Source organism: Xiphophorus maculatus, chromosome 13 (genome assembly GCF_002775205.1).
Source record: "Xiphophorus maculatus strain JP 163 A chromosome 13, X_maculatus-5.0-male, whole genome shotgun sequence".
Lineage (NCBI taxonomy): Eukaryota > Metazoa > Chordata > Actinopteri > Cyprinodontiformes > Poeciliidae > Xiphophorus > Xiphophorus maculatus.
In genome coordinates this window covers 5,517,290-5,542,096 of record NC_036455.1, presented here as the reverse complement: position 1 = coordinate 5,542,096, position 24,807 = coordinate 5,517,290, and the positions used below count along the sequence as shown (strand labels likewise).

General features: G+C 33.8%; 1 protein-coding gene across 1 annotated transcript; it reads left to right on the top strand.

Moving 5' to 3' along the window:
* The first annotated feature begins 224 nt into the window (after positions 1–224).
* LOC102217656 (prostate stem cell antigen-like) lies at positions 225–23,273 on the top strand. Its single transcript, XM_023345143.1, has 3 exons — positions 225–428; positions 17,780–17,890; positions 21,336–23,273. The coding sequence occupies exons 1-3, from the start codon at positions 380–382 to the stop codon at positions 21,557–21,559; spliced, it is 384 nt and encodes a 127-aa protein (XP_023200911.1). The 5' UTR covers positions 225–379; the 3' UTR covers positions 21,560–23,273.
* The last annotated feature ends 1,534 nt before the right edge of the window (positions 23,274–24,807 follow it).

Genomic DNA, 24,807 nt, shown 5'->3' with positions numbered 1-24,807 from the left:
TACTTTTTTTTACTCTTACTTGAGTAATTTCTTTTTAAAGTACTTGAGTGAAAATATGTAGAAGTAGCTGCTCTTACTTGGGTGAATGATAAAATGTAGGAAGCAGAGGAGGTCGCCCCTCCCCCACTGCTTTCTGCACGGTGACCCCCGCCCACATCCACCTGTGCTGAATCCACCGTACCGTGAAGTCCGCCCGCCCGTCCGGACCCGGACGCGCTGACGTCGGTCCAGAAGGTGGAGGGTTATAAAAGGAAAAACTGCGCTCTTCCTCCCAGATCATAACGGTCTGAGTTTTTACAGACACGCAGCGCCTTTTCTTTCTCCTCCTTCGCGAAGTTTTTTTTTTAATTTGTTTGTTTTTCTCGACTTTTCTCCAGAGATGAACAGAATTGCTTTTGTCTTCGTCGTCGGACTCGCCTTTGCAGTCGGTAAGGAGCGGCTGATTAATTTGATCAATGAATCGAAGATAACGGTGTTTCATCTGCCAGAGTTCATGCAGAAACGACAATTTATCAACTTTTCCCCGCTGCTATTTACTACTTATTATTACAATTTGTGCCATAATTCGCCCCCAGGACAAGTTTGGAGGTTTTAAATTAGAATTTACGCGTTTTTAGTTAATGAGGTCACATCATATATCATTTACCTTTATGCAAAAATACCACATTATTTCGTCTTCTTTTGTTTTCACATAAAATGTGTTTCAAATTTAGTGGGGTTGGTTTTGTTTAGAGTCCAAAAGTCTTCTTTTTTTTTGGCTTCAGTTTTGCAGGCTGGGTGTGTTCAGCTGATGAGTCAGAAATAAATAAGATCTGATCAATAAAAAAAAGATACTTTAATCCAATTATGAATAAAACACCCTTAAGGATCACGTTTGGGCGTGGTCGTTTGACACGGAAGGTATTTTTAAAAAGATTAAAAAAGTATAAAAGTATTTTTTTTAGCATTAATTTATTTAGATGTTGCAAATAAAACGATTCTGTTGGATTTAGCAAAGATTACATGGTTTTCATAAAGTCCCTTAAGGTTTTTAAAAAGAAAAAACTGGCCACTTTATGAGGATTAACTAGCAAAGATGCAGATCCAACAAGTTGTCAACTCTGGTTTATTTTGACCAGATAATTTAATTTAGTTGCATCAGGAAGTTCTTTGAGTTTTAGAACTGGTCTCTGTTGATGCCATTGGAGAACAGATGAACCCATTTCATGCCCAACACTGTAACTTGAGGCTGTGCCAAGTAAAAATCTCCCACATCATTATTTGGCCACATCCGCTGGCTTGAACCAGTGACCAAAACTATGATGCATTCATGCTTCTGGTTGTTTACACCAAATTCTGGTCCAACTGTCTAAAAAACACGACTCATCAGACCAGGTAACGTTTTCCTAACCCTTTATTGGCCGGTTTGAAGAGGCTGTAAGGTGACAGGAGAGGCACAAGGTGTGGCCTTTTCCTGTTTTAGCCCATCTGTTTTAAAGTTCAATGGCTATTTTATCCATTATGACTATTTTTATGTGGTTTTGTGTGAAAATTCTTGTAGCTTCTTAAATTTCCAGGTCATCCCATTTGGCACCAACAATCAATTTATTTTCACAGTCAGTTAAATATCCTTTCCTATTGGCCTTCTGCCGTTTTAGCCCCACCCCCTGCTGTTTTTGACCATTTTCTGTAGTTTTGTGTGAAAGTCCTTGTCAATAATTGGTTTCCTAGATCAGACCAACCCATCTGGCACCAACAATCATTTCATGTTCAAAGTCACTTAAATATCCTTTCCTATTGGTCTTGTGTTTTAGCCCATTTTCTCCAAAGTTCAATGGCTATTTTCTTTATTTCTGACCATTTTTTTGAGGTTTTGTGTGAAAATTCTTGTAGTTTCTTAAATTCTCAGATCAGACCATTTGGCACCATCAATCATTTCATGTTCAAAGTCATGTATCTATTCTTTCTTCCCCGTATATTTGGTGCAGACATCAAGTTAGCTGCTGCCATATGATTCTCTGAGCTGCTGTTTGTACGATCAACTATGAGGTGTACCTAATAAAGTTTCCATTTAAATTATGGTAAATTGTGTCATCTGTGGTTGCAATTGGAAATTTAGGAGCTCCATTGCCTGAGGACTGAAACCGTTGCACTCCAGGTGATTTTATTTCAGATTTTATTTCGGGTGACAGGGAGATAAACAACAACACCAACAGGGAGGGGTGGGGTGTGTTTTCAGTTATTTTTCTTGCATCATAATGAATAAGCTGTAATCTTGAGGTTTGATTTTGAATATCAAGAAATGGCTTAAAATTACTCTGAGCAGACAGTTCAGAATAAGCACATCTGTCTAATTTTACTTCTGGGAAAAACTTGTTTTGTTGGTGGAAGTTTCAGTGACTTTTTGGGGCATTTTTGCAATTCGAACTGGGTTAATTTTTTATGTAGTCTGCTTGAAACATCTTATTTAATTTACCAAAAATGTGTCAAATATATTGGTGCTGTTATTTAATGATAAAAGATGAATAGGTGTTGCAGGAAAAGGTAAAAGAAGCTTGTTGTTGGTCCATTTTTGGGTAACATCATGCTGCGAGTTGTTGAGGGGCAACAAGAAATACGTTTTGAATTGTTTTTGTGGCTAACTGAAAAATACCACATTTCAAGTGTCCTACTTGGGTGAATGATAAAATGTACGGAAGCAGAGGTGGTCACCCCTCCCCCACTGCTTTCTGCAAATCGATGTTCAGTCTCCTTTTGAGCTAGTTTTAAATCTTTAGATTTCTTTCTTTTTTTGTTACAATTTTGGCACTAGGAAGTTGTTGATTTATTAGGCTAATGCTAACATCACCTGTTAATTTTATGTTTATTACAACTCCAATATATCAGATTACTCTATTGGTGTATTTTATTTACAAAGCATACATACGTAATCCTTATGTTTGTCTCAGGTCCAGTAGGTTGACATTCAGGTTCACTGTATTTATTCTAATAAAAGAGGAAATCAAGTTGGTGGTTAACTTTACTCCAGCAGCTTCTGCCCCTATATATTAAGTAAAATATAATAAATAACTCTAAACAAACTACAAAGCAATAGCTCCCAATGAGTTAGCAGCAGTTAGCAGCAGTTAGCAGCAGTTAGCATTTTTAAAATTAAACCTAGCTAAAATGGACAACATTAATAACACTTAAACATATACAAAACATAGCAAGATTGCTCATAAAACACTTTATATTATTAAATTTGTCTAAAATATACGTTAAAATATAAGATTTGTAAAGAAAACACAGAGCTAATTCTAACAGTTACTAACGGCAACAGAAAGCAGGGGAGGAGCTGTGAGTTACTGGTTGCTACGGTAACCATCAACTGTCAAGAGCAACGTAACAGAACTTAAAACACCAATAAATGACTGGAGAAACAATTTGTTGATTTAACAAAAATAAATAAACAAATTTTTGATAAACTTTGCATTTATAATTAAGCCCTCTTACACATAAACATAGTACAGAATAAATTACATAAAAAATATTTTTAAATCAAATGCTAATGAGAAGTCCAATCCAAACTTCAGTTTGAATCATCTACTGGGTAACTGTAGCTTTGTAGCATTAGTTTAATGAATAATAAAGAAATCACTTCTGGCATATTTGCTATGCTAAAGCTAACAGGTTGTTTATTTTGTAGGCTAAAGCTAATGTTGCTTGCTAACAACATTAGCTTTATGTGGTTTTCATGTTGTGGAAACCAATAAATCAGTCAGAAATTACTCATTCTATTAAAAAAACAGATTCAATGGTGTGAGTAATTGTAGTTGAATGACATATTTGCTCAGCTAAAGCTAGCAGTTTTTTTTATTGTGTAGGCTAAAGCTAATGTAGCTTGTTGATACATTTGCTAATTCCAATGTCTGGAGTCCAATAAATCAGTCAGATTATTGTTTTTTATTTCCAAAGCAAAATATAAACATACATAAACACAGTACACAATAAAGTAAATAAGAAATATTTTATAATCAAGTTTAACTTTATATGTTTCTTTAAAGATCCAATGTGAGTAACTGACTGATGAAACACGGAGCTCAGGTTTTTCTGCAGTCTGTGTTCTGCTGGATTCACTTTAATGCTGTTATTGCAGATCAGGGTGAGGCATCGGGTTTGAGGTTCGGTGCAGGTTTTTTCCACACTCTTTAAAATCAGTGAATCATGTCTCAGCTTGCCTGAAAAATTCCTCAACTTGTAAAAGTTGTTTTCTCAAATTCCTTAAACGCAGAGGAGCTTCAAATATACCATTTGTCCTGCATCCATTGTGTCCAGGTTTTGTTTTGTTCCTGGGATTCCTTCCACCATCTTGACTCGTTCTCATATTTCACACCGTCAGAGGGCCCTGACCTCACTCTCACATTGCTGAGCCTAAATATGTTACCTTGTGACAGAAGATTGAGTCACAATTGCCAAAAATGACATGAGAATCGATGAGGAGGTCAGGTTTAGGGAAGTGGATGGTTTTAGCCATGTTGGCTAAACAATGTCACAGGCTACTGGGAGGTTTCCCCAAACAACGACTGCCAGAAAAATAAGCACAAAGTTTCACCTCCGGGTAACTTTTAGGCTGTTATGTCACGACTTTTCCAGAGAAGGAATAAGAAAACAAGGTGGCTGTTGATTTAGTAGCTCTTCTGAGGAAGCCTTGGTTGTACTTTATGTCTAGTTACTTAAAAACAGTTTACTTTGTTGCTGCTTTATTGTGTTTGCACTTTAGTTTCTACTGCAAATCTCTTAATTCACTTGAAGTAAGTCAAAAGTTACTCATAAGCAACATTTCTGAAAAATATGAGTTTGTTTTAAGTACATAATCCCTTAATATGGATTGATTTAAAAACTTCTAGTTCCGCTGGTAGATTCTTTAATTTAATGGAAAAAATGTCTTATTATAAGTGTAATAAACTCCCAGTGGAGCTAGTACCTTGTTTGGATCAATATTAATGAATTATTTAACTAAAACAAACTACTATATGTTGCAGAAATGTTACTTGTAAATAAACAAAACAAAAGAAACGACAAATGAAATGAGTTATTTAGTCTCTGTGAACAAAATTAACCTTCAAAAAATATCTAGTTGAGACCAAAACACCAAACTAAAAATTTTTATCAACAAGTTTTTGTTAGAAAGAGAAAACAATAATGAGTCAATTTTAATTTATTGTGCCATTAATAGATTTATTTCTTATTGTGACAGGTTTAAGTGTACCAAGATATTTGCACTAGAAACTAGATTAAAATACTTGGTCAGATTTTGTGTTTTTGCAGTGCGGTTGTAGTGCAGTTTATAGTTTTCTATTATAAAACATCTCAATTTTAACTTTTAGCATGAAATATATTCTGTACAGATAATCTATTAGCAAACTAATTTAACAAATATTTAAACAAATCTGTCAGATCATGAGGCTATTTAATTTCTGTTCAGTGTAGCCCACAGATTTAAAACTGGCTGATATTTGAAACTAATTATATTTTCACTAACATTAACAAAATAAAGTACAAATACCCCTTAGCATGATCCTGCCACTACCGTGTTTGGTAAACATTTCTCCAAAGATGTTTCAGGAAAAGCTTTTGTCTTAAATTTTCATCAATTTTAGAAAAATTTCTTTAAAAAAAAAAAAAGATTTCTAATCTTCAATAATTATTTAATCAAATAAGAAAACAAAATATTTAATCAGCACCAATGCAGATTAAATTACCTCTGTTTGTTTTTTTAAATTGTAATGTACACATAATTATTTCCTCTTCAAAGAAGCTTTGGAAACAATGTTTGCTTAACATTTCACGTGATGATCTTGTTTACCCACTGACTGGACCTAAAATGTTTCCACAGTCTGACTCATGCAGCGCCTCTCCGTCTCCTCACAGCTCATTCTCAGAGTCAAACTTTACTGGATTATTTTGGATGTTGGGATCCAATCCCTCTGGGCTTCATCTGAACACAGAAACAAATATGTTGACACCCAAAACAGCGCTTGTTTCAACAGGAAGCAAACGGTTTCAGTGTTTGCAACACCAAAGCCCTCAGGTTTAACAGATGCATTATTGTTTTTCAAGGTGCCTAAAAGCTGCCAAAATTATTCACTTTTGGTTTGATCATGAATTAAACTGGTCATTTAGTTTCTTCTTTATTTTATTGTAATTAATTTAACTGTATCTGCTTTTATTTTGGCTGTCTTTTATGTTTTTTTTCTCTGAAGAGTTCATTTTAGTTTTGTAGCTTGCAGTTCTGTTGACTGAACACCAGGGGGCAGCACAACACCAAGGACTCAGTGGTGCCACACCTTTTATCAGAAGTAGAAATGGTTTTTATTTAGACTTCTCTCCACATACAAAAAGAAAGTACACCCTTTGTTAATGTTGGGTGTAATTATATAAATCTGATCTTTACTGGGTTCTGAAATTATTCTAATCCAAGTTTAAGTTTTCAAAACTACACAAAAGATTCCACTTTGTCATCATTTATTAAATCAGTGGTTCCCAAAGATTTTCTGGGCCCCCCTATGGATTACAATAAAATCCCCCCAAAAAGAAAACAAATCAACTGGACTCACACATCGTTCAACCAGACATAAACCGATACACATATTTTGTTTTCAAACTCCATTAAAGTTTATTTCACACTTCAGGTTGAAACAAATCAAACTACAAACCATATTTACAGTGAAACACTTTTGTGTAACTGTTTTTTTTGGTTGTTTTTCTTTCATTCATCCGTACCGCTTCCCGCGCCCCCCACCCTGCAATGGCACTGTGACCCCCCTAGGGGGCGCGCCCCACACTTTGGGAACCACTGTATTAAATAAGCATGAAGCCATCATGGAGGGCCTTTCAGTGGATAAACCAAGTTCACCCAGGTAACATTTCTAAGTCCTGCTTGACAACTGATGACTTCACCTCGATGGTGTTACAAAATAAATTATCTACAAATGGAAAATGTTTAATTCTTCCTAAAGCAAAAAATGACAATTAAAAACTTTTATATGTGATTTATGTATAAAATGTTTCCTTACACAGATAAATAAATACAACAGGTCATAATGACGAGGCTTTTAAAGAATGGAAATGGGCCGAGTGTCCAGCCTTGGGGAATCCTGCAGCTTAGCGAATTGTTCATGGAAGAGCTTATTGTTATTTACAGAGAAACTAACAGGAAATGGTAGAAGAACCGGCCCAATCCAGTAACACCAACCAGGCCTCTAAACTTATTTACTTTACTTCTGTAGCTGTTTATGTGGTTGTCATGCTCGCAATTTAATATTTCTGAGTATTTAAACATTTATTTGTTGTTTTATATGATAGAAACGGATAGAAAATACAGATCAAGACAAACTGATTCCTGCTTTATAGTGTTTGTAGCCAATTCACATCATCCGTCATTAGAAACACCTTTAAAAGTTCATCTTAATTGAAGAGTTTAATCAGTAAATAAATACAAAACAATGTATTTGAAGCCACTGAATCAAAAACAGTTAAAAATTAATACAGTTTTAGTTCATCTTCATTTTAAAGTCAGTTCTGGTGGAAGTGAGTTTTCAAAGCTTACAACTCTTAACAGAATAAAAATTAAAACCTTTTCTGTTTAGTTTATCTATAAGTAAAGTTTTAATGCAAATAAAGTTAAGAATAGCTTTTCATTGAACAGTGTAAAGTTAATGAGGATGGTTTAATTCTCAGGAATTATTTATATTATTTAGCTTAAAATAAAATAAAATGAGTCGGTTTGTTTTGTCTGGATATTTAAAAAAAAAAAAGGTTTAAATGTTTTTATACAAAACAACAAAAACTTGCCCAGCCCATTTTCTAATTTAAGAAGTTTTGTTATTTAAGGAATGTCTCTTCCTGTGTCTCGGTTCTGGAAATGACGTCTTAACTTTCCAGTAAAATCTAAAATTAATCTCATTTTCTTAACATTAAAACACTGTGGAGGATTTTAAAGGTAGATAAAACAGACGGGATGATTTCAGGCTTTCACATCCATAAAGTTGAAAAGTTTCTGTAAAAATGTTGCTATATTTGTTTCTGCTTAAATGTAAACAGGTGAAGAAAAACTACAGGTGGGGAGAAACGTGTCTCAAGTAAGAGCAGCACTACTTTAACATATTTTTACTCAAGTAAAAGTAAAAAGTAAAAGGAAATTACTCAAGTAAGAGCAAGAAAGTATTTGGTATAAAGTCTATTCAAGTAACTGAACAAATTATCATTTAATTTTTAAGAATTACATCATCAGACGAAACCAAAATATAAAGTTAAGGAGAAATTTTGGTGTTTTAAAGACCAAAATGACAATAATTTATATAAGTAACAAAATTAGACAAAAATAAATAGTTTTCAAAGCTGAGTGTAAGTTTAATAAAAAACAAACTAAACTTTAACAGAAACTGCAGGTTTGTGTCTGTTTATGGTGAATTTTTGGTTAAAACATGTTTGTTTTTCATTCAGTGGGTAAATCCAGACATTTTACTCAAGTAAGAGTAAAAATACTAATAAAAGTAATTTAAAAAAAAGTAAATGTAACAAACTGAGAAAATCCTCTGATCATCTGGTGAGAAACAAACAATGAATTTCCGCCTCGGGGAAAATATGTGCCTTGTTTTGAAAGAAACGTCTCGGGGAACAAAGCTCGCTTTGCGTCAGAGCGTGTTTGGACCCGACCCGAGACACGAAGGAGTGCCGGAGCGGGTCCGACCGGATCCAGAGACTGTAGAGGGAGGAGAGGCATGCGGCTCGTCCGGCTGCATTGCTGAGCGCTGAGGTCCTGCTGGGCACCGGGGCGGGTCCAGCAACCCGAAAGCACTTGACACTGTTTTCATCTCACTGCTCAGAAAATAACAAACATATAAAGAAAATTACATTATTTTTGTTTTCTTGTGTTTCACCTACATTAGAGCGAATGTAGACTCATTCATAAACTTGTATCTGGTTGCAAAAGCTTTAAATTCACTTCTTTACTTTTCATCGCATTAAATCAACTAATCAGTTTCTGGATAGTTTGAACTTTAGTTAAAATAACTAAATGTTTCAGTGACTGCAAAACAAGATTAAGTCAGAAATATTGTCAATATTTTATATTTGTTTATTCACACCACAGATGTCTCAGTGAATGTTTTATTTTTATTAATTTTATTATTTTTTTAAATGTATTCTATGGACTACTTTTTGTCTCAAAAAACAGGCAATCAAAGGCAATAGAATAAGTTTAAGTCTAAAAATGAAATTGAATAAACGGATATTATTTACACACTCCAGAAATAAATTATCAGCAGCAAAAAGATAAAATAAGTACTACTAATACTCGGGTTACATGAGAACTGAAAATACAAACATGGTGGCAGCATCATGCTGTGGGATCCTTTCATTTAGCAGACAGGGAAGCTAAAAGAAAGAAAAACAAAAACTCAGACACAATGGAATGGTTTAGATTCATGGCCTAGTCAAAGTCCAATTTTTTACTGCTAAATTCAACTTGAAATTTGATGTTCATCTGCCTCCCACCCAATCTTAGCTGGAGATATTATGCAAAGATGACTTCCTGTTTCTAAATGTGACATTTCCTCCAATAAAGGTGATTCAACAAAAATATTGACCCGCCACACTTTTCAGATTTTTATTTTTAAAAATCCTTAATTTAAGCTCCACTTGTTACTTATTTAGACTCAAAAGCATGCAGAGATAATACAACACTAATTATAAGAGCACCTTTAAAGTAAAAAGTGTTTTTAGCTTTGAGTTTCTAAATTCGTACAATTTCCTCCAATCGTACGAATCCATCACATTTGTCTTGTGATGGATTCGTACGATTGGAGGAAATCAAAGTTTTATTACATAAGAACATTTTCTACATTTAAAGCGACATTACGAGGAGAAGCAGGAACTGAACGCAGTGACTGACAAAAGCCTGGGTGCAGCTAAAACCGGCGCAGCAAGCGATGAATCACGATCCTTCACAGAAACACGGGTGTACTTCAACTTTCATATGCAAGTACTTTAACTATCAAGTACTTTAACTATCAAGTACTTTAAATGTCAAGAAGGACAAAGCAACTTAATTAGTTTTAGTTTACTTCATAAGCAAATGTTTATTTGTTTTAGAGATCTGATAGATGACATGCACTGCTGTGGAAAAACCCACAACAATAATAAAAACATTTGCTGCTTAAATTTAGAGGCACAAGCAGCACTGCAAAAACACAAAATCTAATTTTAAGTGCAAATTCATAAGTACACTTGAAAAACGACACAATTAACTTACAAGTAACTTTTCAGCAATGTATAGGAGCTTGTTTAAATTAAATAACTACTTAATATTGATTAAAAATGCCTGATTCAACTGGTGGATTATTTAAATTATAACAAGATTTTTCCCATTTAAAAAATATAAAATCTCCAAAACACAAAACTTACCAAGCATCTTAGTACACCTGAAATAAGACAAAAGTAACTTCAGCAAGATATAGCAGCTTGTTTTAAATAAATAATTCCTTAATATTGATGAAAAAGTTCTAGCTCCATTGGCGTTGTTACCTAGCAACTGAGTCCTAGTCCCACTGGCAGATTATTTTAATAAAAACATGAGGGAAATGTCTAGTTTTAAGTTAATTTATCTGCCAGGGGATTTAGTATTTTCTTTAAATCAATAGTTTTTCATTGATTTACTTTACTTATGTACTTTATTTACTTTAAAAAGCTCCCATTTGTTGTGGAAAAGTTACTTGTAAGTTGGTTTTTAAGTGTATTAAGAGATTTAAACTCAAAACTAGACCAAAATACTTGGTCAGATTGCAGTGAGATGAGATAACACAAGTATTATAACAGAAATTATAGTATTTTAAAGGAAAACATCTGCCAACTTCAGAAAATGTAAAGGAAAAATGATCAAAGTATTGATCTTTACATCTTGCATGCGGGGAATCAGGTTTTCTGATCAATAGTTCTGCTTGTATTTCAATTGATTTGACTGTTTCCACACATTTTCTGTGACTGATTAGTTAGTTTCTAAATGTTCTAATGAATTAATGTGTTCATGGTCATTTGTCTTGTGATGGATTGGAAATCTGATTAATTAATTAATCATTTCTGTTTGTTTAACCTAAAATAAACCAAAGGATGCAGGACTCTGGTTTTACTCTCAGATATTGTTTATTTACTCTAAGTTGTTTTCACTTGGGTTTGTTGTTGTTTATTCGTCTTCCACTTTTTCAGTATCATCACTTTTTTTTGCTGGTAAAAGAACTGAAGCAAAAATAAGGGAAAAATCAGCAAAGTTAAATAAAAAAGGTTTCCAGAAAGGTTGAATAATTATCGATTATCACCAATTTAAAAGATGGGGGAAAAAAAGCATAAAATATATTAAAATTAGGGTTGACTTTTAAAAAAGCTCTTGAACTCAGGAGTTTTAAAATCTACATTTTAAATAAATTACTCCAACAGTTTGCCATTTTTAAATTTTATATACATAAGTGAAAAAAGAAAAAAAAATACACACAATGCTAAAAAACAAAAACAGAAATAAACAATATTTAAATTTCTGCTTTTGGTAAGAACACAAAATGTAAATGTAAAATAGTGTCTTCGTAAGCAAAAACTTATTTCTTCACTTTGTTATACATAAAGCATAATAAAAAAGCAAAATATTTCTTGTATACTTTTCTAAAATATCTGATTAAATTCTCCACATTTTAAGGCCCAAACTTTCTGTGACGACGTTAAAACACAAAACATGAAGAAAACATTTCAGTTTCTTACAGTTTTCAGTCACATTTTTGCCCCAAAGCTTAAGCTGCTACATTCTTCACAAAATTTATTTTTTAAGTGACAGTCGCACTAAAAAAACATCTTTTTGTCTCATCAGTGGTATGAAGTTGGACCGGATTTCATATCTACGTGTTTTCCTTGAAGGCCTCGTCAAGTTTCCAAGAAGTGCAGCACTTACTTATCCTTCAATCGGGTCCAAGTTTAACTCCTTTCGTTTTGTTTTTTACAACTCATTTATTGTTTTCTCCAGAAGTAGTTTCCTGTGTCGTATTTTACCACAAAAATATAAAAATGAATAATTTAATTAACAGTTTCCAATAATCAAAGGTTGTTAAAGGTCTATTGTTAGGAAATGATAACTATAAATTTGCTCTTATAATCAAAGTTTAACATTTTAGGAATTTAAAGTCAGTATTTCAAGTACAGCTCAACAGTGTTTACTTCACCATGATTAAATAAAATTAAAAATAAATAAAATCAGGATAGTTTGCGACTGTTTTGGTTTATTTTGTCCATATTTTAATCACAACATTTCCCATCAGCCATTGCTTCATTCATCCATTATGACTGCACTCAGATAAAACATTTCATTTTTTAAAGTGTTTTTTACATTTTTGTCCAGAACTCTGTGATCCAATCTTCACAAAACGTACTTTTAAAAGTGGCACTGAAAGTGTTTCACCGCTTCGTCTTGACTGGTATGAAGTTGGACCGGCTTGCGTTCTGTCGGGTTTATTTCAGTTCCTGATCTACACTCTGAAGTTTCCAAGAACCAGAAAGTCTGTAGCTCAGGGAATAAATTTTAAAACACTTTAGTTTATAAATCACTAAACGGCTTGGCACCAAAACACATTAAATATCAGCTTCTATGCAACACAAATCTAGAATGAACTAATCCAGAAACAGCCGAAACACTGATTTCTTTAAATAAATCTAAAATCCTTTTGCGTTTAATTCATAACTTGATAATAGATTAATTTGGTTACATTTACACTGCAGGCCTTAATATATTTTTGTATTGATGAAAAAGCTTTAGATCCATTGGCAGATTATTTCACGTTGTGTTGAAATTTCTGGGCGACACACTGAACTTTATTACACACTGCAAAAACACAAAAAGTATTTTTAGTCTAGTTTCTAGTGCGAGTATCTTAGTACACTTGAAATAAGACAAAACTAACTTAAAAGTAAGTTTTCAACAAGATATCAAGCCTTGTTTTAGGCCAATGATTTCTTAATACTGATGAAAAGTTCTAGTTCCACTGGTGCGTTACCTAGCAATGCCAGCCAAGCTCAAACAGTCACCTAGCAACCCAGTTCTAATTCCATTGGCAGATTATTTCACTAGAAACATGGGAAAATGTCTTGTTATAAGTTTATTTATTTATCTGCCAGTGGTACTAATATTTTTCCATCAATATTAAGGAATTGTTGTCTTATCTTGCTTGAAAGTTACTTCTAAGTTATTTTATAGTTTAAAGTTTGCTAAGATATTTGCACAAGCAATTAGACTAAAAATATTTGGTAAGATTTTGTGTCTTTCGCTTTGTGTTTATTTGGCTAAATCATTTCAGCCAAATAAATGTGGAACTCTGAAACTTGAGCTTGGGTTATTTTAATAAAAGAAATTGTAGAAATACAGTGAAATTTTAATATTTGTGAATAAACCAAAGAAAAACAATCATCATCATCAGGTTAAGTAGTGCACCATTTGTATCTTTGACTCATAAATCAGAACAAAGGGTCACAAAGGAAGGAACAGTCTGTAACTCTTTTGTTTAATGACGTACTTTCCATCAGTCACAAGACGCCGAGATGATAACTGGGCCGACTGGTTCCGCTAAGACATGCAGTTTTGTTATCTGTGTTTGGTCAAGCACACAATGTGTCAAACATGGCCGTAAACATGGCAACGAGCAACTCAAAATGGCGGCAGTGACAAATCCTGAATTAAAAAGAAATGGGTAAAAAAAACTGCTGGTAAAAAAAACAACTCTGTTTTATTCACATTTATAGTCGAGGATTTTTATGATTTTACAGTCAGACGATTTAACCCAGGGATGACCAAACTTTTAGTCAAAATCCACAAGTTGAAAGTATTCAGGTGCCAAAATTTTCCTTTTTCCCAAATTAATATCTCAAAAATATAATCTTTTAAATCTTTTTTGCCTGCACAACAATAAATAACACATCTAACATTTTATATTTACGATTGTTTGGCCTTGTTGTTCTCCATTTTCATAGTCTATAAAATGTTTCCAGTTTATTCCCAAAATGTGAATTTTCATCAGCAATTGTTGTTTTTTTTGATGACTAATGGATTTAGTCATTATATTTGACTAAATCCATTATATTCAGTCAAATATAATGGACTAATGTGTATAATTTTTAATAAAAACTTGCAACAACATTAACTATGGCATGGCGTTGCCCTCAGGCAACAAACCACATATCTGTACCTCACATTGCTCCTTTATTTTATTTTTTGGGGGGCATGATTTAAAGTACCACCAGACATATTTTTGTCCAAAAAAAAGTTTTGTTATGAATATAGATTTTGTTTGATTTGTATTTCATTTCTCATAATCACTGTAGAAACCCTTGGTGTTCTAGACCAATGTTGCCCTGAGGCAACAAACCCAAATCTGGTTCCAGGAGGTGTCAGAGTCCGATTTTATGATTGACATGTAATTAGGGACCACCAAGCTCCCAAAGAATGCAGGAAAAAAGTTTGTCCCCCAAAAAATAAAAAGTCATGCCATAGAGGGTTAAATAAAAACCGGTGTTTTACTTAACGTTCACGGTTTAAGAATATGAAAAACTCCATGGCAAATTTGATAGAGCCAAATTTTGATTGGAGACCTCACAGAATTAATCAAATGGCCACATTTGGCCCATGCGCCGCACTTTGGACACCCCTGATTGACCCTTTTAGCAACACAAAGTGATGTGTTTGTCCCTAAATTTGCATATTTTGGACACAAACATCGAGATGTGAGATGAAATCAGGTTGTATTGTTTCATTGCTTTAACAAAAGGTGTTAAAGTCACTGAATGTGAAAAGTCGGCAGCCAGAAAAGCTGCATTCTCCGTACATCTTCCTGACAGTAAAACCAGTTCAATCCAGTTTGTTTTAAAGGTTTTTGTCCTTCACCAGCACCTGAACAGGAAGGAGGGGCAAGAAGGGCAGTAAATGATCGGGAATTAAAAACTGCATGGCTGGTTTGAAGCACCAAAGTTCAAATCTGTTTCTAAAGTAACTTCTGCTTAAGATGAACTTAAAAATAAAGTTTGATCTCAGAGGAAGGAAACAAATTGTATATGTTATTACTTTTTAGTTTATAAAGGCCCTTTTGTTGTAAAAACAGCAACAATTTCATGCTTTAACACTTGAAATGTATCAAGTGTTAAACCCACTGGGTTGCTTGTCAGTGGAAAAAAACCAAAATGATTTGCAACTCATGAGTAAAATTTAGATTTTTTTCTAAACAAACGGCAACTAATCGTTTATTTTAATCCAACATCAATCAAAACTTGGATCAGGATGAATTACTTGTTAAATAAAACATTTTCCTCTATCTATTGTGGTATTAAGAGCTTCATGGCTCCAGGTGTTTTATTTATTTATGGTCTTTAGAGTTCAACTTCAGTTTTTAGTGTAATTATAGCTGATTCGTCTCGCTGCTTCCTGCTTCTAAATTTGTAACAAATCCAACACGGAAATGTTTTATCTTGGGAAATCCCAAACTAAGTTTTATCTTGAGCTCATCAGTGTGTTTTTAGATCTTTTACATGCTAACATATCTTCCTTTTAATGTCATAATTTGTTTGTAAAGAAACCTTAAAGTCTTAAAACGTCTCTGGATATATTTTCTGTTTCTTGGCCTCTGGGAATTTAATTACAGATCTGAAGTAAGAGCGTTTTTTTATGTCAGGTTCATGTAATAAACTGTGTCCACAAGTAAAACTTGAATAGCAAGAAACATTTCCATGACACAGTTAGATCACAGAGGCTTCAGTTTCGAGAGAGATCATCCTGACCCTGATGTACCTTTTGGCCTCCGGCTACCAGTAGGATGAAACTCCTCTGTGGAATGAAGAAAAACCCGAATGTGAAACAATGTAATCCTTCTGCTAAACATCCAGTAACTCTCAATGACACAAAAGAACAAAATGCAATCTGTCTAGCTACCTAGTTATCTATCTAGCTAGATAGCCAGAAAAGGCTCAACTATCTAGATAGCTAGCTAGACAGTATCCTAACTGTCTAGCTAGCGCTTTAAATAGTTAGCCAGAAAAGGCTCAACGATCTAGTTAGCCAAATAGCTCCCATCAGAAATCACCTAGTTATCTAGCTAGCTAGTTGTGCCATTTTTAACTATCTTGATAGTTAGCTAATTATATACCTATCTAGATGGTTAGCTAGCTCCCATCAGAAGTCACCTAGCTATCTATCTAGCTACATAGATTGCTAACTAGATGTTTTTCTAGCTATTTTGACAGTTAGGTAAATGTCTAGTTAGCTCTCATCAGAGCTAGACACCCAATCCGTAAGCAGAGACTTTCTTTGTTATTTATCTAACCTATATATAAATCCAGTTGTTCTCTACCAGTCTCATGGTTCTGTTCAAGAAAATTAGTAAACATAAAACTTTATGAAGTTCTGTTTTAGTCTGCAAGATCTTTTTACAGGCGAGACCAGACGCTGAGATTTATTTTTCATTCAAACTTAAGAAATAAGGAGATTATTAGTGATATTTAAAAAGATCTAATACCCAAAGATGCAGTGTGTAGTACAAACTCAGTTTAGATCCGTCATCGTTCAGCGCAGGGCTTCACTGAGCACATCTTAAGGATGACACCAAGTGAAGCAAATAATGGAGTGTGCATTTTGTTTTTATCTAGTTCTCTCTCTGCACCTTCTCATGATCAGTTTATTCAACACTATCTGCCAGTCTTATGTGTTCCAGTTATGTAAGTGTGCTGCAAGCAGATAAGAGAGCAAGAACACAGAATAATACATACTTAACAATGAAGAGAGACATGGAAGCTATGGCGCCATTTAAAGTATGTTATAAAAAAAGGTGAAGAAGGTCATTAAAGGCCAACGGTGAACTTTCTGGAATACGTTCAGAATGCTATGTGTAGCATGGTGGTGGCAGCATCATGTTGTGGGGTGGAGATTGATCCTAAACAAACAACCAGAGCTACAATTAAATTAAGTTTAGATCGATCAGTAGTGTCCAAACTTTTTCATAAAAAAAAAAATTTAATTAAAAAATTTGTCCCATTTATTATTTTAATAAAGATTTTATTGAAGCAAATATACTTTTTTTTTAGATGCAAACAATAAAAAGGTTCAGGAATCTTTTCTAATAATTTTTTAATTTTATTTTTTATGGTGGGGGTAAATTAAGTTACTGGATGTTTTGTGGTCCTATAATACAAAAACCTGGTCAATGAATAAGAAACTTGTGCTATACCAATTTTTGTTGTAATTTTAAGATGATTTTATTTGTCAGTAAAATTTTTCAATCCAAAAGAAATGTAAAAATTGTCCATTTGCCTCTAGAACTGTGGTTGGGAGGCCACAACAGATCATCCAGAGGGCCACAAATGGCCCCTGGACCGCACTTTGGACACCCTGGTTTAAATCAAAGCATGTTCATAAATAATTTTTAATTATGCGATTAATAAATTTTGAGAACCAATAATTTATAAGTTTTGTTTCAAATAATGTCCGTGTTTATTGTGACAGGTTTGTTATGGTTTCTTACTTTAGTTACTTTTTAAAAGACTGAGAGTTTCTGCTCTCTTCCTCCTTTTTGTTTTTTTAAATGAAACCTGTTTATTTCCTGCTCTGACCCAAATATGTGGCTCCCCTCTGTTGTCAGTAACTCGCTGTACAATCTGCTGCTGATCTATTTACTAAACATTTTTTCTCTCTTCCTTCTTCCTCCTTTCTGTCTCTTTCCCCGAATCCTTGATTCCTCAAACCTAACAGGTCAAAACCTTCAATGCTACAAATGTAGCATCGGGCTGTGGAACCTCTGCCTCACCACAAAAACCACATGTGACGTCGGGCAGCACTGCTTCAGCGGCGAAGGGGGAACGGGTGAGTCACTCCTCAGAAACGTCTCGCCATGTGATAATCTCTTCGACATTCACAACTGCATTCCTGAACTGTTGGGTGACTAATTTGTTTTTAAAGGAAATGTTTATCAACAGAACATGGTGGTATGGTTTCCTAGCATTAGCCCCACCGGTTCTTCCTCATACCTAGTAACTGGTTGGGCCGGCCTTTGTGGCTGCAGCAACTGGTCGTTTTTATTACTGTGGAGGAATTTTGGAACATTTTTAGTCGACCATGTTGAACAGTAAGAGCATCTCAGCTGGATTTAAACCAATGCTTTGTCTAGGACACTCCACATTGCAAAAAACACAAAATCTTATCAAGTAACTTTGGTCTTGTTTCTAGGGCAAACATCTTGGTATACTCAAAATTAAAAGTAACTTTTCGGGAAGAAATAGACTCGTTTTAAGTAAATAATTCCTTCATATTGATGGAAAAATACTAGTAACTAGTAACTTATGACATGGGAAAAATGTCTTGTTACAAGTGAAATAATCTGCCAATGGAAAAAGTATCTTTTCATCAATGTTAAGGAATTATTTACTTAAAACAAAATAAGAATACGAAGAAAAGTATGAAATAAGACAAAACTAACTCAAAAGTAGCTTTTCAACAAGATATTGTGACTTGTTTTAAATAAATAATTCCTTAATATTGATGAAAAAGTTCTAGTTGCACTGGAGCTGTCACCTAGCAACGGCAGCCATGCCAGCCCGTCACCTAGCAACCAAGTTCTAGTTCCACTGGCTGATTATTTGACTAAAAACATGAGGAAAATGTCTTGTTTTAAGTTAATTTATCTGCCAGTGGAACTAGAACTGTTTTATTAGGAATTGTTTACTTAAAATACGCCTCTATGTTTTGCTAAGTTACTTGTAATTTAGTTTTGTCTTATTTCACGTGTACTAAGATATTTAAGCTAGAAACTAGACCAGGAATACTTGGTAAGATTTAGTGTTTTTGCAGGCCAAAACCTTAAACTTGTTTAATTTCAGAGGTGGATTGCTCTCAAATGTAACAGGAAGTGCACTTTCAGAAAAGATCCACAGAATATTTTCTGAATATTCAGAAAATGTTCTGAAGTTATCACTTCAGATGATGACTTCTGAAGTCATCAGATGTCATCACGTTTCCCTCTCGCCCCCCAAATATGAGGCAGCCATTTTGGTTCTTTATGCTCAGCAATGATTTTGGGTTTACAACTCTCTGATCTTCTGTCTTCAGGGAGTCTTACATTTATGTATGTAAAATGAAGGCCTTAAAATGTCTTAACCTCCTGAGACCCGGGCTTTTATTTGATGTGCATTTTTTATGTCTCCTTACTATTTGGGATTAGTATGACCTAATTTTAGTTGAAATTAAATTTTAGCTTTCTATGTGCTCTTGAACTATGTCAAAACCAATGCCCTCATATGAGGACAATGGGTCTGTTTTTGCATATACATTTCTCCTTGTCATTTGGGATCATAAGGACCCAATTGGCCTAAAAATGAAATTTCAGCTTTCTACAATAAGTGGTTATCTCAAAACCCAATGTCCTCAGACGAGGACATTGGGTCTATCTGTGTGACGATAAGACCATTCAATCAATGTTATTATTTACATCTGTGTTTACAAAAATGTAATGTCCTCATATGAGGATGCAGGGTCTCAGGAGGTTAAATTCATTAAAAAATGTAAGTTGGCCTTAAATAACAACAGGTATTAAGTTTTGTTGTGGTAGAACTACTCAGTTTTAATTTTCTTGTGGGACTTTTGTCAAGGAAAAGTTTGACTCATCTTTGCGCTATAAGATTGTAGGCGGTCAGTAACTAGCTGCTAATATAGCAAGCTAGCAAGAACAAGCTAGCTTGAACAAAAAAAGATTGGAAATTAGGACTTAATTTGAGGGAAACCACTGCAGCTGAAATCAATTGACTCGGCTTTTATTCATATTATAATTTTTTTGTATTTTCAGCCAAATTTATAATTATCTTTATTATCATTTTTGCTAAACTTTATTTTTTGTTTTATTGTTTATTTACCTGTGATATAGTGAAGCACTTTGGTCAGCTGAGATTGTTGTAAATGTTCCATATAAATAAACTTTGACTTGACTTTTTTACGATTACTGGTAATCGTTTCAGCCCTAAATCAAACTCCTCTTTTTACTGCTGACCAGCTTTCTGCTTGTTTCCACTGACATTTTATCTCTATAGGTTTCTCCTAGCTTATCAGCAATAAACAGAGATGACGCTTATAACATCAATGCATTTTACAGCACTTAAAAAAATGTCCCATAAATAGCAACAAAAAAACCATGAAGATGATCAAGTTGTACTACTGGCTTAAAAACTCTGAAACAAATAATTTAAAAGTATCTAAGTATTTATATGTCTCTTTATTTGTTTATTTTTTGTTGTAGTTAAGTATTTTCATGAATTAAACAACCACATGGGTATAAAGTAGTTTTGTTTATAGGTGCATAATCAAAGTAAGAATGAGGAAAATGGAGACGTGAAGGCATGAAATGCAGTTACAAATTTAAAAAACAAACTGACCCTGATTCAGTTCGTTCACAAAATGTCAGCAGACATTTTATTATTATTACTTTTTCCACATATATAAACCAGAACCAGGATGTCAACTTGAATTCTGGTTACGATAAATTCTCTGATTCATGTTCCTGCCAGTCATCCTCACTTCCTTTCCTTCACAAAAACCTTCAAAATTACTAAATAAGGATGTCAAGATTTTAAAATCTTGTCATTTTTTTTTGCAATTATGTCTCCTGTGATGGTTTTAAATTTACAGTCACTTGGAGTTAAACACTTTGCCACTGAAGGAAACACGCACAAGCAAAACAAGGTTTCATCTGCATGGTCGCTTCATGCATGTCTTAATGGCTCGCATGTCTTTGTGCAAACCGCGATGTGCAGCACGGCGACATAAATTAGAAGGAGGGAATCTGGGTTAACACACAACTATCATCTTCTGATAGATTAACTCGTTATTTTGAGAAAACCAACCAGAAATTAACTGATTGGTTTAAGAAAACCAATGGGAAATTAACTCACTATCTTGAGAAAACCATCAAAAAATTAATTAAAATTAATTAAACCATTGGAAAATGAATGCGTTATCTTGAGAAAACCATCAGGCAATTAACTCATACAAAAATCAGAAACTTAACTCAAACCATCAGAAAATTAACTTTTTTTTTTGAGAAAACCATTGGGGGACAGGTATATGCAGAAAATGTCTGCTCCCACCTTCTGTACGATACACAAAAAATCCCAAATACTTTATTTTTAACAACTAAAATGACTATAAGCATGACTTAAATACAGAAGAAGGCCCCAAGTTGAACAACTTTCATTGAAACAAATTGAAAATAGATTTACTGGTTGATGGTCAATCCTAAATTGTGTTTTTTATTCTTCTACAGGTGATTTGAAAATCAAAATGAAGGGCTGCCTTGATCCTGCAAAATGCAACAAGACGGAGAACGTGAACTTGCCCGGCACCTCCAACACCACCATGTACACCATGCTCAAAACCTGCTGCAACACCAACCTGTGCAACGCGGCACCAGGCCTGCCCGGCGCCTCCGCCCTCAGCCTGGCAGCTGTCACCATGTTTTCTCTTCTTGCAGCCAACTTCATGGTTTAATAATCTAGAAAAAAGAGCTAACAGACACATAGCACCATGATACATGTTCTAGCACTAGACCTTTGTTTTTCATGCATGTTTTAAAGTGATCTTTGCATCGTTTAAGTTCCTAAATCCCTCAAAAATAAAATGTTAGCTGGAAATTAAGTTAAATTCAAATTGAACTTTTACAAATTCTGTTTTCACATGTATTTTTTAAAAAGATTTTGTATTGAAAAGTAAACATTTTGCTCTTGTTGGAACAGATTTAAGCCTTGGTGATTGGATATGTTTAGCTAAAATAAACAGGAAGTTGTTAGTTTACTTCTGCCTAAATATAGAAAAGGAAAATCCACAAACAACACATTAATACCAAGAGTTAAAAAAATACAAATCAAGTTTTATGTTATCACAAAAATGATTTTTTTAAAGACATATTTAACCGTTTTTCAGCAATTACCTTGACTAGCTTGGCCAAGCTAAGCTATTGTAAGATGACAGAACAAAATGCTATTTGTTTTTGAGGTGGTGCACTAATTTTGGGGGAAAAAATGAGCTTTGTTTACATTTAATCTTAGAAACCAAAAACTAAAATACTTCTGACTTACTCTTGCTTTAGCTGAAAAGATTTTAACTCTCTTCTTAGGAGCCAAAATAAGTAGGAAAATGCTGGTTTGCTTTCCTGTGAATGTAGAAAAAGTTTGCCTTTCAGTCTTACTTGTGACATATATTCCACTTTTCTTTATTCATCTTTTTAAAAAGGCATGCCAGGTTATTTCTGGTCACACAAATACACTTTCAGAGTCGGATTAGGTTTTCTGCGTTTGGTTTAACTGAGTTAGATTAGCTAATCTAATGTAAGCTACATGGACTAACAGATGTTTCCCAAAATGCAGTTTGTTTTTAATGACATGTATTATTAATTCAAAGTAAAAAGGAGCTAAATCCGCATTTCTACGTCAATTTATTATGTTAGAAACTGGAAACTTGATCTTAAATTTAAGATTTTCTTGACCGGTGACTTACAAAACAGCTAGCTTACTAGCTAGCTCACAATTCAGAAAAAAATGCATATCTTTCTATCGCACTTGTGACACATATTCCAAGTATTTAAGAGAGAAAACTGAGGTTATTTTTGCAAACAAAACAACAGATAAGTAATTGTCATTCTAGGTAGCTAGCCGTTAAACATACTAAGCTAATGACAGATATTACATAAAGTACCATATATTTTAGTTTTAAGATTAGAATAAGATTTGCAAAGTATTTCAAATTAAAATTAATGCTGTAGAAACAAAAAAGAACGGGTTTGGTCTTTAAACATTTCTTTTTGTATTTCTGGTTGGTGGTTGTTTTCATTTTAGCGCCCCATCTTTCTTTTCCTGCTATCTTAAAAATTATTAATAATTTTAAAAAACACATGACTCCATCAGTTTTATTTAACTTCTTGATGTTTGTGTCAAAGTTATACATTTACACCGGTTGATCAGAAACTGTAGGATGAAAGTTTTTAGATGTTTTTTTTTAAGTTTTGTTCAGCATATTTAGGTTGCGTTTCATTTAAAGTGTACTCATTTATTTACAGTTAACTTTCTCTTTTTTATGTTGCTTTTCCTTCTGTGGACGTTTCCTCAATATTTTCAAAATCAGAAATTTGTATCAAACTTTAAGGTGAAATGTTTCTTTGTAAAATTGTATTTGACAAAGGTGAATAAAATTGGAAAATGGGAAAGAATGAGCTGTGCAGTATTTGTTTCAAGGTGCTCAGTATTCCAACAACATGTCTCCATTTTCAAAATATTCAGACCAAACCAGAAGATTTTTCTAATCAGTAAAACCTGTAGAGATAACTGTGTCTACATTGTTTCTTTGTTGGGCCTACACTGCAAAAACACAAAATCTTACCAAGTATTTTTGGTCTAGTTTCTAGTGCGACTATCTTAGCACCCTGGAAAGAAGACAAAACTGACTTAAAAGTAACTTTTCATCAAGAAATATGATCTTGTTTTAGGTCAATATTGATGAAAATGTATTAGTTCCACTGGAAGATAAATTAACTTATAACAAGACATTTTTTTTCTACATGTTTTTAATGAAATAATCTGCCAGTGGAACTAGAACTGGGTTGCTAGGCAACGGGCTGGGCTTGGCTGGCGTTGCTAGGTAACAGCGCCAGTGGAGCTAGAACATTTTCATCAAAATTATAAGAAATTATTTATTAAAACAAGCCTCTGTGTCTTGGTTAAAACTTACTTTTGAGTTAGTTTTGTCTTATTTCAAGTGTGCTAAGATATTTGCACTAAAACTAGACTAAAATTACTTGGTACATTTTGTGTTTTTGCAGTTTGTTAGGCAGAAACTTCAACACAATGCGAAATTTAACCACTGAAGGAGTGAAACACAACTGTAATCTACAAGTAGAAGGAATAATTTTCTTTTAGTACTAGGTGTGAATCAAGATATTTCATAATCAGATTTTATTTTTTTTAAATAACCCACTTTAGCTTTTTATGTAGCAGAGTTTGATGTAGAAATATCTGGAAATAGCAAAATGACAAAATGAAAAATCCTGAAAGACGTTACTTATTATTTGAGGTATGCAGAGGGTGAGGCTGAATTTGTTTCTGCTGCACCTCAAACAGGGTTTGGTCCAGCAGTTACTTTAAAAGTATTACTAATAAGCTGACGTCATACATTTCTAAAAAATAGGGATGAGAAAATATGCCATTCTCAACGTTTTAAACTAAAGCAAAGAAAATAAAAATGAAAATACACTTTGTTTTGTTTGCAGGGCTTCAAAATGTGGATTAAATATTATCCGACAGTTATTGAGGTGGTGCTTGACTGGTTTTGACAACACCTCATATTAAGGTGCAGTCAGCCGGACATTTTAAGGCGAAACCAAAAACAATAAAGGGACGAAATTAAACTCCACCAATGAGAGTTAATTTCAAACCATTACACAAAACTCAACTTCAAATCAGAAAGTTATTTCAAACTAATTGTAAACAAGAAAGACTTCAACAATAGAATAAAATGTTCCTCAAGGATGAAGCATTTCGTAGAGCTGAAAGCTAAAGTTAGCAAAGATCTACAAGATAATCTTGATGTTTTTACTCTTTGATAATTAAGGTTTTAATTAAACTTTAATACGTTTCTGTGTCTTTTTCAGTGGATTCACTGATCTGCAACAAATGCTCCGTTAGCGTGTTCGGCTTCTGCTTGAACTCCTCCAACGAGACCTGCACTGGAAACGACACGGTCTGCTA

Bases quoted from the DNA above. Each gene is read 5' to 3' on its own strand.
- LOC102217656 (XM_023345143.1), top strand. From the start codon at position 380: ATGAACAGAATTGCTTTTGTCTTCGTCGTCGGACTCGCCTTTGCAGTC. The intron at 429-17,779 runs GTAAGGAGCGGC...CAAACCTAACAG, and splicing joins CGGACTCGCCTTTGCAGTCG to GTCAAAACCTTCAATGCTAC. The intron at 17,891-21,335 runs GTGAGTCACTCC...ATTCTTCTACAG, and splicing joins CAGCGGCGAAGGGGGAACGG to GTGATTTGAAAATCAAAATG.